General features: G+C 39.1%; 1 protein-coding gene across 2 annotated transcripts; it reads left to right on the top strand.

Annotated features, from left to right (window-relative positions):
• The first annotated feature begins 11204 nt into the window (after positions 1 to 11204).
• Positions 11205 to 15005, top strand: LOC311063551 (4-galactosyl-N-acetylglucosaminide 3-alpha-L-fucosyltransferase 9-like). Of its 2 annotated transcripts, none has more exons than XM_084083040.1 (2): positions 11205 to 11320; positions 13071 to 15005. In XM_084083040.1, the coding sequence occupies exons 1-2, from the start codon at positions 11305 to 11307 to the stop codon at positions 14159 to 14161; spliced, it is 1107 nt and encodes a 368-aa protein (XP_083939166.1). In that variant the 5' UTR covers positions 11205 to 11304; the 3' UTR covers positions 14162 to 15005. The 2 variants fall into 2 exon arrangements, with proteins under 2 accessions (XP_083939166.1, XP_083939165.1); XM_084083039.1 differs by lacking the exon at positions 11205 to 11320 and adding an exon at positions 11796 to 11815.
• Positions 15006 to 15316: the final 311 nt, after the last annotated feature.

Here is a 15316-nt window from a genome sequence, read left to right as displayed (position 1 = left end):
TACAATATTATAAAACAAACACATCAATCAATACTCAAAACAAAACAAAGACAAAGACAAAGTTTGTCTTTTCATCTACAAAAAATAACATGTAATGGTTTATAATATATTTTTTATATTTATCTACTATATTATCTGCATTTCTTTAGTCATTCTGTAACAGGGCAATATAAAGCAATGACTACGCCACCCACACATTAACCATATACTGTATATATAGATATATAGGACTGAACAAGGTAAGGTTCCCCAGAAAGGTACGGGTTCAGAATGAACAGAACCAGAGGCCGATGTATCAAATGTGTCAAGTTTATTCAAACAGTTTGTATAAAAAATAGTCAGGTTAAAATGCAGAAAGGAAGAAAGCGGTTACTGGGGGTTCTGCCAAGGGACTAAACCCAAGAGGCAAAGGGGCAATAAGGGTAAGGGCTTCGGGGCCTACTTGGGCCTCTAAATATACAGAAATTAAACAAATCAAATCCAAATAATGCAAAACCAAAAGCAAATAAAGTAAATAAGCAAATCAAACTACAAATACGCAAAACCAAAATCAAACTCATGCAATGCTACTTAATGGCCCAGTATAGCTTTGTCCTCAGTCAACCCTATTGTACACAGTCCAATAGCAAAAAAAAAACAGTCTAAATAGTATATATGGCACGGTGGGAAAAACAGTGATGTTAGTTCAGCTCCTACAACAAATCAAATAATAAAGCATTAGACCAGCCCTCCAACAATTCATCCCAGACATTAGCCCCCTATAGCAAGATGACAAAATAGGCTACAGCAAAATAACAAACTTACCCAATGAGTCAATATATGTTCATGGCTCCCATTGATATAGGCCATATATATATATATATATATATATATATATATATATATATATATATATATATATATATATATATATATATATATATATATATATATATATATATATATATATATATATATATATATATATATATATATATATATATATCTCTCTCTCTCTCTCTCTCTCTCTCTCTCTCCTTGTCATTTGTTTCAGATTGTCTTACCGAGAATTAGTCTGTACCCCTCATGCATCCAGGTCTCTCTCACAAACACTCAAGCCAGGCTTCTGGCTAGACAGGAGGCTGAGGAGGCCACAAACCTGGCAGTGGCCACCCCTCTTTATGCACTTTCCTTAAAGGGCCAGCGCTACAATTCTTTAGTCATTTTCACAACTATTCCATATTTATCTTGCCATAATCTCTTTTTAATATTTGTTCTAGCTGTAATAATTCCAAACATAAGTATACCCCTCAACTCGTACTGATTTTATATTGACATGATGCCATTGTGTTCCAGTTCCAATTTTGTCTGCTCATTTTGTGTGTCATTACTTCCAATTTCACTTGTTTAATCTGTATCCTGTCTGAGTTCTCTATCCTGATTGGATACAATTGGTATCGTGACCTGAAAATGCAGTTTCTGTTTAATAAAGAGCTAGAGAGACATGGAGAGTCCTGTTACTGAACAAACACTCTATAGCAATTACTATCAGAATATAGAGCTATCTAACACCGTTACTGAACAAACTCTTTATAGCAATATCATTAATATCAGAATATAGATCTATTTAACACTTATTTTAACCAAAGAAAATCACTTACCCTACCTTTAAAAGGGCATTGTTCGCACTTTAGATTTTAGGTACTGTAAATGCAAAAGACATAGTTAAACGATTAAGTGCATATTTAACCCAATTACTAATAATGAGTTGTTAATCCATCACAGACAATGGTCGTCTGGCCTTTAAACACAGAGTTCATAGACATCACCTGACCACCCCTCACATTGACTGTTGAGCTGCAGTGAACCATTTGATTGGCCAAATGGATATTTTATCTGACTTGGCTATTGTGCACAATTGCATCCAATAAAAAGCTGTTTTGTTGCTTTATTAAAACAGCACCTTGTAACTTTTTTTGAATGAATAAAATGTAACGTAAATGTGTCCAATCTGTATGGTAGTGTCACGATCAGAGTCAGAGGTGTAGGACCCAAGCGCAGGACAAAGGCAGAGGACGAGGCAGACACAGGGTGGATCGAATGCAAGGGGTTTTAATTACCAAAAACAGAGGATCAGGAATAATACACAGGAATGTCACCAACTGGGAACAAGGCTGTGACTAAACAGTGACTTACTTTTACGAACGAACAAAGGACTGAATAAACAGGGGAGTATATATAGACACACGTAACTGGACACAGGTGAAACTAACTGACAATCAACGCAGGGATAGGCTAGGACACAGGTGCAAGACAGAGTTAATCAGAGGGCTGGCGAGACAAGACAGGAAATAATACTACAAAATAAGATACACACATCAGGGCAAAAGGTAACAACAGAGAAACAGAATACAATTGGAACGATACAATATAATAGTGGCCTAACAGGCCTATCAAACAGCCCTAACGAGTCCAATACCATAAAAGGGCATTCAAGGTCTAAATAATAAGGTCAAAGTCCACGGCCCGAGGAGCGGACCGTGACAGGTAGAGTATCTTAATACAATATAACTTATCCCGGTGTCCAGTAAGGCGTGGCCTAGCACTGCCCACTACCCACTGGTCTGCCAAGACAACTACAGTACTGTACTGTACACCAACTGTTACCATACGTGATCACACTCACCTCTCAGATCTGCCCCATTGTGTCTAAAACAACCCCACTTATCTCTTGATTCTGGAATATCGGCCCTGTTTTTCAGCTGATTCTGTATCCAAAGAGTCCTCTGTTTGGCTTTATCTGTCCATAGATTTGTATACTCTTTGGACACACTGGCTTCGGATGCTATCAATGCACTGAATGGGACATTATCACGTTTAATCAGACTATTGATTGGTGAGATACTACCGTGGGTTGATAAAAGTTGGGGCAAACGCTCTCCCCAAAACATGATTTACGATTCTGTGCCATTCGGTACATTACTCATACGGCGCTGAGTCAGCTCTCGCAACGACTGGCACGGCAACTCGTTTGCTTTAGCTCGCTCGGTGGTGCCTCTCGTGGCTCAAGTTCGCTTGAGACGGCGCGCCTCCGACGCGCTCCAAAACTATACTTTATACAAAACACCTACTGAACCCCGTCGGTAGGTCAGTATCTCACCAATCAATAGTCTGATTAAACGTGGGTAGGTCAGTATCTCACCAATCAATAGTTTGATTAAACGTGGGTAGGTCAGTATCTCACCAATCAATAGTCTGATTAAACGTGGGTAGGTCAGTATCTCACCAATCAATAGTCTGATTAAACGTGGGTAGGTCAGTATCTCATCTACTTACTGTAGACCAATCAATAGACTGATTAAACGTGATAATGTCCCATTCAGTGCATTGACAGCATCCAAAATGGGTGCACCGGAGTTAAATGAACACTGATGATTTAAGTGTGTGGACATTATTATTTGCATCCTTGTCGACGGGCGTGTGTTTGTTTGGATGATTACTGTGGCACCCTGCCATTATCAGCCTTGTTTGATTGTATTGTGGTTTCAAGGCATGTGTGTGTGTGTGTGTGTGTGTGTGTGTGTGTGTGTGTGTGTGTGTGTGTGTGTGTGTGTGTGTGTGTGTGTGTGTGTGTGTGTGTGTGTGACAGAGACAGAGACATAGGCGGCAGTGGCACACATTCGCACACAAAAATGGTCAAGCAGTGATCACAGTCAGTGGAAGTATCACAGGCTCAAAGTTGAAACCGTTGCCAGCCAACAAGTGTAAGCCATGAACCTGATTTACCTGTAGCCTATGCATCAGTTAGTCCACCACTGCAACCAGCCAGGATGCTCTGAGTGGTGCCTGTAGAAGGCCCGTAGGACTTTGAACCCAATGCCAAACTTCTAAAGTCGTCTGAGGTAAAAGAGGCGTTGCTGTGCCTTCTTCACCACATGGCCGGTATGCTTGTCCCAGGGTAGGTCCTCTGTGTCGAGTACACTGAGGAACTTTAAGTCGCTGACACTTGCCTATGACTGTTGTGTCACATTTCCCTTCTCTTCCTGCTGACTGTAATCACGAAAAGAAAGGCAAAAACGATCAAATAATAAGGTAGGGAGTTGCCTCTCTTCAAAAAATAAGTTTATGAATCACTTACCCTACATAATTATGTAAATAGATGGTAAGTTCACTCCAGCATAGAAGTTACAAAGGTGGATGAGTGTATATTATATATTATGGTTATTATCTAGATCGCAGATTACTTTAGTCTGAATTTGGATTATCTTTCTGATGGTTGCTATTTTATTTTTTATCCGTGTCTGATCCCTTTTTGGGATTTGAGAATGGCTGTGTTTGACTTTTTGGGGAATAATGGTTGATACAAGTTAAACAATCAGCCTAGCTTCCTATTCCCCATTCACAGCTCTGCTGGTCATTACGTCGAGCACTTTCATATACTCGTTATATACTCCACGCTCTTAATACAGAGGTTCCTTTAAACACGCCTTTGCATTCACTAGATCTCTGCTTGTCTTGCTGCCTGCTTCGCATCCGCTGCTGCTTAGCTGCCTCCTCCACACCAGCCTCCACCTTTTGATCAGAGTCTGATATAGGCTGCTGATTCAAGCTAATATGTCAATGTATTGCTTATCGTATTGCTATTGTATCCCTATGGGTTTTTTGCTGCGCCTGGAGAACATTCAGGGAACATCTCCGAGAGCGGAGCCTTTAACGCCAAGTTTAACTGTATTCCATTTGTTGCAATAAATGGTTAAATCTACTTTTATGTGAGTGTTCCTCACTGAAATGGTTGCAATGTGGATTGGTTACATATTTCTCAGTCCTTGAAATGAAAATGTTTCCAATTCTTCTCTAAGAGACGGAACGCACATAGAGTGCAACTTAATTTTGTATTTCTTTTTTATTTTAGTAATTATATGTGCATTCTCTCTCTTCCCAACTAGCCTGACCTCCCCATTAGATCTGCCCTGTCCATTGAAGTTTTTAAATCTTTACTTAAGACTCACTTCTTTTCCCTGGCTTTTAATCACATCTGAGCTTATCTTATTTATTTCATTACATATTTCATGTGTGTATGCTATGTGCTTACATGGGCGCACAACATTGTATATGCTGATGCTTTCTTGTTTTTAATTGCAAATCACTTTGTTCAACTATCGTGCTCTATAAATACATTTTGATTCGATTTGATCCATCGCTGAATCTGTAGTGTTGAAAATGTCTCTACAAACATACGGCCTCTGTGAAGACTGAGACAGTCAGATGGCAGCTCTGTATGCTGCTTTGCTATTGGGTATTTATTCATCCCTGTGTATGAAAGGTATGGTGCTGGGTCACAGCTTGCATGGCCTTTCCCTGTCCATTGCCAGTGGTGCTGAACCCTTCCCCAAATGTATGTAGAACAATGTGTGCTGTCCCGGTTTTGTCCATTGTATCACGATTGGCAACCTTCTATCTTTTATTATGAGTACTTCAGTATAAACTTGTTTTGTGGCTTGCTTGCCTCCATAAGTGACAATTTGTGCTTTCCCAACATTTTACCCAGTCTTCCACTACACAGCAATTTCCATTTTCTTTTGAAAATGGTTATCAGTCAGGCAGCCATTCTGGAGGAAACAGAGCTATACAAACAAGAAAGATGCAAAGTGCAGACAGCAGCCACCACCCCATACACAAGAGGCCTGTGTGTGTCCCCTCAACTGAACAGCATCAGACAGCTAATTGTGTCGTGATCCTTATGTGACCCATGATATATATATATATATATATATATATATATATATATATATATATATATATATATATATATATATATATATATATATATATATATATATATATATATATATATATATATATATATATATTGATTTCATACCAGGTAAACTCAATGTACTTGATTTATGCAAACATTACAAACAGATCAATGGCTGTGGCTAATGTGTCATTCAGCTATGCAAAACTGTGTGTTGCATTTGGATATGTTCTGCTTGGCATGGCATGTATTGCACACCTGTCTGCCCTGGAAGTGGGTCCCCTCTTCTTGTCAGGTCTTTGGTCAGAACTGGGGAGATGATCACTCTCACATCCTAAGGCATTGGTTCTCAAAGTGGGGTCCAGGGACCCCCAGGGGTCCTTGGCGGGGTACCAGCTAAATAAGTTAATACAGCGTCACAATCATTTTAATCTCTTTAACCATTATTGTATACTTTATTGTATACTTATTTGGCTGCGGACCCCCCATCTCAAAAATATTTTGTGCCAGGGATTTAAAAAAAATAGCAGATATACAAGCTCATAGCACGGCACCGAGCTTGTAGATCTGCTATTTTAGAAAAATCCCTGGCACAAAATATTTTTGAGATGAGGGGTCCGCAGCCAAATACATATCATCTTGCGGGTCCTTGACATGAAAAAGTTTGAGAACCACTAAGGTACTCGGCCCAGATGTTCAGCATGAAAGATAAGACCTGCACACTATATAATAATCCACAAACGCCTGTAATAGACAGTCACTCAATAAATAAATAAACCTACATGACTGTACATGAAAACATACTGTACAGCATTAACTGCTATACATTGTATAGGTAGGCGCCCACTTGCAATATCCTCACAGCCCACCAGCGGGCCCCGGCCCACAGGTTGGGAATCGTTGATCCAGAAATAGGACTGAGCTGATGCATTAACCCATTAAAACCGGGAAAGCTGTGTCATTTTAGATTCCTGCGTTGTCAATTAAAAAACTACTGAATTAGAAGGTATTTGTGGAATCGGCCTCAGGTTTTAATAGGAGAGTAACCAGTTGCTCTAGTTGCCAGGTGTTTGTGTGCCTGTGTTTACACAGATGATGGAAGACGTTCACAAACTGGATTCTCTTTTAACATGAGTTGAAAAGGTGGACAGTAATCTATCATGAGTTTAAAAGAAAGGTGGACATGTCACTCTTTGTCCCACTCCCCACAGACAAAACACACTAGTGCTATTCAGAGAGCTGTGGGTGGAGAAGATTACTCAATCATTTGTCTGACATGAAGACGTCATACACAGCAATTTACCATTTTCTTTTGAAAATGGTTATCAGTCAGGCAGCCATGCTGGAGGAAACAGAACTATACAAATAAGACAGATGCAAAGTGCAGACAGCAGCCACCACCCCATACACAAGAGGCCTTTGTGTGTCCCCTCAACTGAACAGCATCAGACAGCTAATTGTGTCGTGATCCTTATGTGACCCATAATACATATATATATATACATATGTTAAATTGATTTCATACCAGGTAAACTCAATGTACTTGATTTATGCAAACATTACAAACAGATCAATATGGCTGTGGCTAGTGTTTTCATTCAACCTTTATTTAATATTCTCGGAGAGATCAATTGAGGGAGACCCTCATTTACAATGATGCCGAGATTACATACATATAATTAACATAAGAGTAACAAGAAAAAACAATAAAGTTGACACAAACAGTTAAAACAATTGCATGTTAACATCAATCAGTTAAAACAGTTGCATACAGGTATCACACGGTTATTATAAAGATTCCTAAAATGACCAATAGATACTAGGGAGTTCAATTTAAGCTCTTGTTGTAGGAGGTTCCAAGACTCAGGTGCACCAAAGCTGAAAGCAGCCTTTCCTTGTTCCGAATTGGCAAAAGGAACCAGCAGGATTAGCCAATTGCTGGAGCGGGTTAGAATATGATGAGGTTTCAGATGTAGCATGGATGCGATATAAGGTGGTAACTTTCCAACCAATGCTTTGTAAATAAAAAGATGCCAATGTCTATTGCGTCTCTCAGACAGAGAGGACCAGCCCACCTTGTCATATAAGGCACAATGATGGGTGTCATTCAGCTATGCAAAACTGTGTGTTGCATTTGGATATTTTCTGCTTGGCATGGCATGTATTGCACACCTGTCTGTCCTGGAAGTGGGTCCCCTCTTCTTGTCAGGTCTTTGGTCAGAAATGGGGAGATGATCACTCTCACATCCTAAGGCATTGGTTCTCAAAGTGGGGTCCAGGGACCCCCAGGGGTCCTTGGCGAGGTACCAGCTAAATAAGTTAATTCAGCGTCACAATCATTTTAATCTCTTTAACCATTATGGTATACTTTATTGTATACTTATTTGGCTGCGGACCCCCCATCTAAAAAATATTTTGTGCCAGGGATTTGGAAAAAATAGCAGATATACAAGCATATAGCACGGCACCGAGTGCTATGAGCTTGTAGATCTAGAGCTATTTTAGAAAAATCCCAAACGCCTGTAATAGACAGTCACTCAATAAATAGATAAACCTACATGACTGTACATGAAAACATACTGTACAGCATTAACCGCTATACATTGTATAGGTAGGCGCCCACTTGCAATATCCTCACAGCCCACCAGCGGGCCCCGGCCCACAGGTTGGGAATCGTTGATCCAGAAATAGGACTGAGCTGATGCATTAACCCATTAAAACCGGGAAAGCTGTGTCATTTTAGATTCCTGCGTTGTCAATTAAAAAACTACTGAATTAGAAGGTATTTGTGGAATCGGCCTCAGGTTTTAATAGGAGAGTAACCCTACCAGTTGCTCTAGTTGCCAGGTGTTTGTGTGCCTGTGTTTACACAGATGATGGAAGACGTTCACAAACTGCATTCTCTTTTAACATGCGTTGAAAAGGTGGACAGTAATCTAGATGATGGAAGACATTCACAAACTGGATTCTCTTTTAACATGAGTTGAAAAGGTGGACAGTAATCTATCATGAGTTTAAAAGAAAGGTGGACATGTCACTCTTTGTCCCACTCCCCACAGACAAAACACACTAGTGCTATTCAGAGAGCTGTGGGTGGAGAAGATTACTCAATCATTTGTCTGACATGAAGACATCATACACAGCAATTTACCATTTTCTTTTGAAAATGGTTATCAGTCAGGCAGCCATGCTGGAGGAAACAGAACTATACAAATAAGACAGATGCAAAGTGCAGACAGCAGCCACCACCCCATACACAAGAGGCCTTTGTGTGTCCCCTCAACTGAACAGCATCAGACAGCTAATTGTGTCGTGATCCTTATGTGACCCATAATACATATATATATATACATATGTTAAATTGATTTCATACCAGGTAAACTCAATGTACTTGATTTATGCAAACATTACAAACAGATCAATATGGCTGTGGCTAGTGTTTTCATTCAACCTTTATTTAATATTCTCGGAGAGATCAATTGAGGGAGACCCTCATTTACAATGATGCCGAGATTACATACATATAATTAACATAAGAGTAACAAGAAAAAACAATAAAGTTGACACAAACAGGTGGACAGTAATCTATCATGAGTTAAAAAGAAAGGTGCAGAAAAAACAAATAACGCACATCCTCCGTACTTTTGGTGCTGAGCTTTAACTGTAGAAACAGTAACAATGCAAGAAAGAGATGAGGCTCGCAACTCATTTTGTGCTCCAGGGTTTATTCAAACATAACAGCTCATGATACGACGTTTCGACCCTTTCGGTCTTTTTCAAGTATCGGTCTCTTTCATACTTGAAAAAGACCGAAAGGGTCGAAACGTCGTATCATGAGCTGTTATGTTTGAATAAACCCTGGAGCACAAAAGTGAGTTGCGAGCCTCATCTCTTTCTTAAAAAGAAAGGTGGACATGTCACTCTTTGTCCCACTCCCCACAGACAAAACACACTAGTGCTATTCAGAGAGCTGTGGGTGGAGAAGATTACTCAATCATTTGTCTGACATGAAGACATCATAAAGGAAGCAATTTGTTGCGTCAACAAAGTAATGCTTTTCATGGGGAATTGTTTCCCATCCTTTCACCAAATTTCCACCACAGAATAGAGACACTAGAGCAGTGGTCCTCAAAGTGGGGTCCGGTGACAGAAAGATGAAATGGAAACCAAACAAATGTTGGCACGAAATCTTTTTATTATCCTTTTATTAAGGATGAGAGAGAATGATAAAAAACAAAACCAACCATGTTGCCTTCCTCAGTGTGTCACACCCTGCTGTGACACACATGTCGTGATGCGAGGCGATTAAGTTGTGGTTAAGTGGCTCAGTGCCAGCTGTGCCAATATGCAGCACACTGGCATAGACAATATGGCACATTAGGAGTCCATTATACATTTAGGGCTGAGTTTGGTCTTTAGTAACAATTTGCTGAGCTACAGTAATTATTTTCATATGAGACATCATTGAAGGTAGGGTAAGTGATATTTTTTGGTTAAAACTAAAAGGGATTTGTTAAAACACACTATATTCTCATAGTAATTGCTTTAGCGTGTTTGTTCAGTAACAGGGGTCTCCCCATCTCTCCAGCTATTCAATAAACAGAAAGTTCATTTTCAGGTGGTTTGCCAATTTCAGCCAACCATAATCCAATTTTGTCTGCTCATTTCTTCGTGTCATCACTTCCAATTTCAATTGTTCAATCCGTATCCTGTCTGAGTTTTCTCTCCTGTTTGGATCTCCTGTTACTGAACAAACACTCTATAGCAAAGTGTACTATAAGAATATAGTGCTATTTAATACTTATTAACAAAAGAATATCACTTACCCTACCTTTAACTGGAATTTGATATTGCTTATACAAAGCTTATACACGTAAATAGTGTTTCACATCTTGCTTACTAAAGTTTCTCTCTCTCTCTCTCTCTCTCTCTCTCTCTCTCTCTCTCTCTCTCTCTCTCTCTCTCTCTCTCTCTCTCTCTCTCTCTCTCTCTCTCTCTCTCTCTCTCTCTCTCTCTCTCTCTCTCTCTCTCTCTCTCTCTCTCTCTCTCTCTCTCTCTCTCTCTCTCTCTCTCTCTCTCTCTCTCTCTCTCTCTCTCTCTCTCTCCCCCCCCCCCCCCCCCCCTGCTGAGAAGAGTAATGTGGGTTAGCCAGTGGTGGAAAAAGTACTCAAATTCTTTACTTAAGTAAATGGGGCTAAAGTGGTTAATGTATGTTTCATTATATCATAGTTTATATCTGAAAAGTAACTAGTAACTAAAGTTCTCAAATAATTGTAGTGGAGTAAAAGTACAATATTTGCCTCTGAGATGTAGTGGAGTAGAAGTAAAAGTATTGTAAATTGTAAATACTCAAGTAAAGTACAAATACCTGTATACTGTACTTAATTGTACTTAAGTACAGTACTTAAGTAAATGTACTTAGTTACTTTCCACCACTGCTGAGAAGAGTAATGTGCGTTAGCCCGCGTGATGTGACTACTGTGCTATTGGTCTTAACTTGACAGTTGTGCCTCCTCTATTCACCTCTCTGGAATAACAACGAGTCCGTAGAAAGAAAGGCATTGTTAATGGATCATAAGACTGGTGAGCAACTGACTTCATCATTGAAGTGATTAATTCATTGCTCATTTTATGTGGGATTCTATATTAGGAATACATGGTGATCAGAAAATTGTTATTATTAATGATATTTCTAATGAATTTTAGAATGATCAGAGACGTCAGCTGGATTATCTTTATTTTATTTGTATGGCACTAACCTTAAAACGGAGTTAATGCGTTTAGTTTTTTTAAACCCATCAAAGTATCACTTATCTTGAACGAATAAAATGACTGCTATTCTAAAACTCTAAATTGCTATAAAATGACCATTTGTCTACAGTGTAGGTCAGTTATTAGAGATAGAACTAAAATTTAAAAAAAAAAACTAACACATTATATTATCATCAATAATGAGAAATAATAATTAACTGAAATGGAAATACGTTTTAACGGAAACTGCTTTGTGTTTTAAGCCCTTATTGTCAAAAATAAACCCTAACCCTATAAAACCTAAACAGTTAATGGATCATAAGACTGGTGAGCAACTGACTTCATCATTGAAGTGATTAATTCATTGCTCATTTTATGTGGGATTCTATATTAGGAATACATGGTGATCAGAAAATTGTTATTATTAATGATATTTCTAATGAATTTTAGAATGATCAGAGACGTCAGCTGGATTATCTTTATTTTATTTGTATGGCACTAACCTTAAAACGGAGTTAATGCGTTTAGTTTTTTTTAAACCCATCAAAGTATCACTCATCTTGAACGAATAAAATGGCTGCTATTCTAAAAACTCTAAATTGCTACGCCCTGTTTATTTGTGGGAGATTTGTGGGAGTTTGTCTACATGGTACTCACTACACATCGACTGAAATTAATATTATTCTAGCCAATAAGCTTGGTCACTCTGTCCTATCTCGAAATAGTATATAGGATAGTCTACTGTACATAGTCATACATTTTGTATGCAAGCATAAGTATACCTTATCGCACTCAATGCAAATAATTATAACTATGCTGTTTTTATGAGTGTGTTAGATTAGAGGTGTGTCAATAGAGCGTCGCAGTTCCGCCACTTCCTGGTGCCGGAAGTAATACTCGATGCATTTTTCCCATTGACTTTTCCAAAAATATTTATATCAATCAATTTAAGCCTAGAATCAAGCCATCCAGGATACTGGTGAATCATGACCATAAAACCTTTTTTCTGTGATTTTTTTTATTTATATTTAATGATATGATATACTATATTTAATAAATACCCTTTGTTTTGCCGTTTTCAAAAAAGTTTTTTCACAGAATCAAACTTTTATGGTCATGATTCACCAGTATCCTGGATAGCTTGATTCTAGGCTTAAATTAATTTATATAAATATCTTTGTAAAAGTCAATGGGAAAATGCATCGAGTATTTACTTCCGGCACCAGGAAGTGGGCGTGAACTGCGACGCTCTAAACTGCCTATCATGCTTGCACATTGGCCACGCCCTCCTCTCTGGACACACCTATCCAACTCATTATGAATTTGTTTGGTAGTGGTACAGCGGTGTTGCTTACTAGTCTGCCATGTTTTTTATCTGCTGTAGTTTTCACCTGCAGTGGAAAACAAACTCCAAAATCAGCCGAGGGTGTTGTGCCCTTGGCACAACACCCTGACACAGTACACTGACACACGCGCACACACAAAGATTGTGCATTTATAGTTGGATGAAGTTGATATTTCCATTGTTCATCATTTATTTTATTATAATTTAGATTTTGTTTTTCTCGTCTCTTTTTTGCAGAATCAAAAATGTCTACTGGTTCCAAGTTTGGCGTCCTGCGTTCCGTCTTTACAGTCTTTCTTTTTGTAGGAGGGTTTATGATGCTGATCCTCATGTACTTGAAGTCAAACCCACAGCAAAAGTGCCACCCTGCCCCAGGTGGGGCAGGGCGGCAGGGCTACGTGGTTGATGATACTGCAAAGAACCTAATCCTGATGTGGTTCTGGCCTGAAGAATATAAGTTTGACGTGAGGGATTGCAATCACTTTTTCAACATCAACAGCTGCCGCCTATCAGACAACAGGTCCCTGTACCACACAGCAGATGAAGTGTTAATATTTCAGAAGGCCATTAAAGACGACTTATCCAACCTTCCCGCCTCGCCCAGACCTGGATTTCAAAGGTGGATATGGCTGAATTTGGACCCGCCAAGCAACACGCGTATAATAAGCGGCACTGAACATCTGTTCAATTTGAGCTTGAATTTTAGGCAGGATGCAGACATCCCTGTGCACTGGAGGCTGACTGCCAGAAAAGTTTCAAACGGGACGTTTTTGCCACCCGAAAAGGAAAAACTGGTTTGCTGGATTATGGATGAAGATGGCACCAATGACACAGGACACAACTACTACAAAATACTTGCACAACACATTGATGTGACTGTCTACGGTGGGGGTTTACGTAACTACATCTTTGAACCGAAAGACCAATTTTCATCCATCAGCAGCTGCAAATTCTTCCTTGCCTTTGAAGACTCCATTTACAAAGACTACATCACTGAAAAGCTCAATTTTCCACTTGCAGCAGGCACCGTGCCGGTGGTCTTGGGTCCGTCGAGACAGAACTATGAGGATTTCATCCCCGGGGAATCCTTCATACACGTAAATGACTTTCCTGATGAGAAATCGCTGGCTGAATTCCTCTTGGGGTTGGACAAGGACAACAAGGCCTACATGCGCTACTTTGAGTGGCGGCAGCACTACTATGCCCAACATCACCCCACCGAGAAAAGACTGAAGTACCTGAAGGCCGTCTGCTTGGCTTGCGATCACGTGAGCAGAAACAAGGAGTACAGAGTTATTCCCAATCTTAACAAATGGTATATGTTGTGACAGTCACAGAAATAGAAACATTTATTTCAGTCAGGACATTGAATGATTGAATTAAAATATTCATGTATATTTTTGTACATATAAAATTATCAATACATTTAGTTGGTTATGTACTCTGAGGGATCACACGTCATCTCCCCTTGTGAATCCAAAAAAAAAAAAAATCATAAGTGTGTTTTGCATGGTGTCATGCCCCAAATATAGCAGATCTACAAGCTCACAACACCTCACACTGTTACTCGGTGTGAGCTTGTAGATTGTCTATTTCTGGTGCACAACACAGGCGCACAACTAAGTATAAATCCATGGTTAAATATGAATTGTAAATAAATAAACATGACTGTGATATGCTATCTTATACCATATGCATATACATTGTTGTGGGAAGTTGGGGTATGGTGGTTCTTGAGGATTATTCAAAATATGCTAGTCGTTCAGAGATCAAAAAGGTTGATTAATTGATTGATTGATTTATGTACTTTATTAAGTAAGACATGAGAAACAGTACATGGAAGTACAATTAACAATACAAGGTCTACTAAATTGGATAACTCGTAAAGCACTAAGCTTTGGGAACCATTTGTCTACAGTGTAGGTCAGTTATTAGAGTTAGAACTAAAATTAACCAAATTAACTAACACATTATATTATCATCAATAATGAGAAATAATAATTAACTGAAATGGAAATACGTTTTAACGGAAACTGCTTTGTGTTTTAAGCCCTTATTGTCAAAAATAAACCCTAACCCTATAAAACCTAAACAATTGAAGCAAACCTGAACTGAAATTGAAAACAAAAAGTAAATAAAAACTAACTAGAAAAAGTGCTCCTCGGAGCACAACTCTCCGCTGTTGGGAATGTTGGGAATGTTCTATCTGTATAAGTGTCCTATCCGTCCTGTCTGTATAAGTGTCCTATCCCTCCCGTCTATGTAAGTGTCCTATCCGTCCTGTCTGTGTAAGTGTCCTATCCGTCCTGTCTGTGTAAGTGTCCTATCCAATTGTTACAGTATCCGCCATTTCTCAACCATTTCGTGATTGTTCCTGTCTTACCTCACTCTTACCAGACTTGTGTTGGGAATGTTGGGAATGTTCTAATTCTTATGTTCTAACTGTCCTATCCATCCTGTCTGTATAAGTGTCCGATCCGTCC

The sequence above is a fragment of the Gymnoscopelus microlampas genome (assembly GCF_963454915.1).
Source record: "Gymnoscopelus microlampas genome assembly, chromosome: 16".
Taxonomy (NCBI): domain Eukaryota; kingdom Metazoa; phylum Chordata; class Actinopteri; order Myctophiformes; family Myctophidae; genus Gymnoscopelus; species Gymnoscopelus microlampas.
This window is presented reverse-complemented; position numbering and strand designations above follow the sequence as displayed.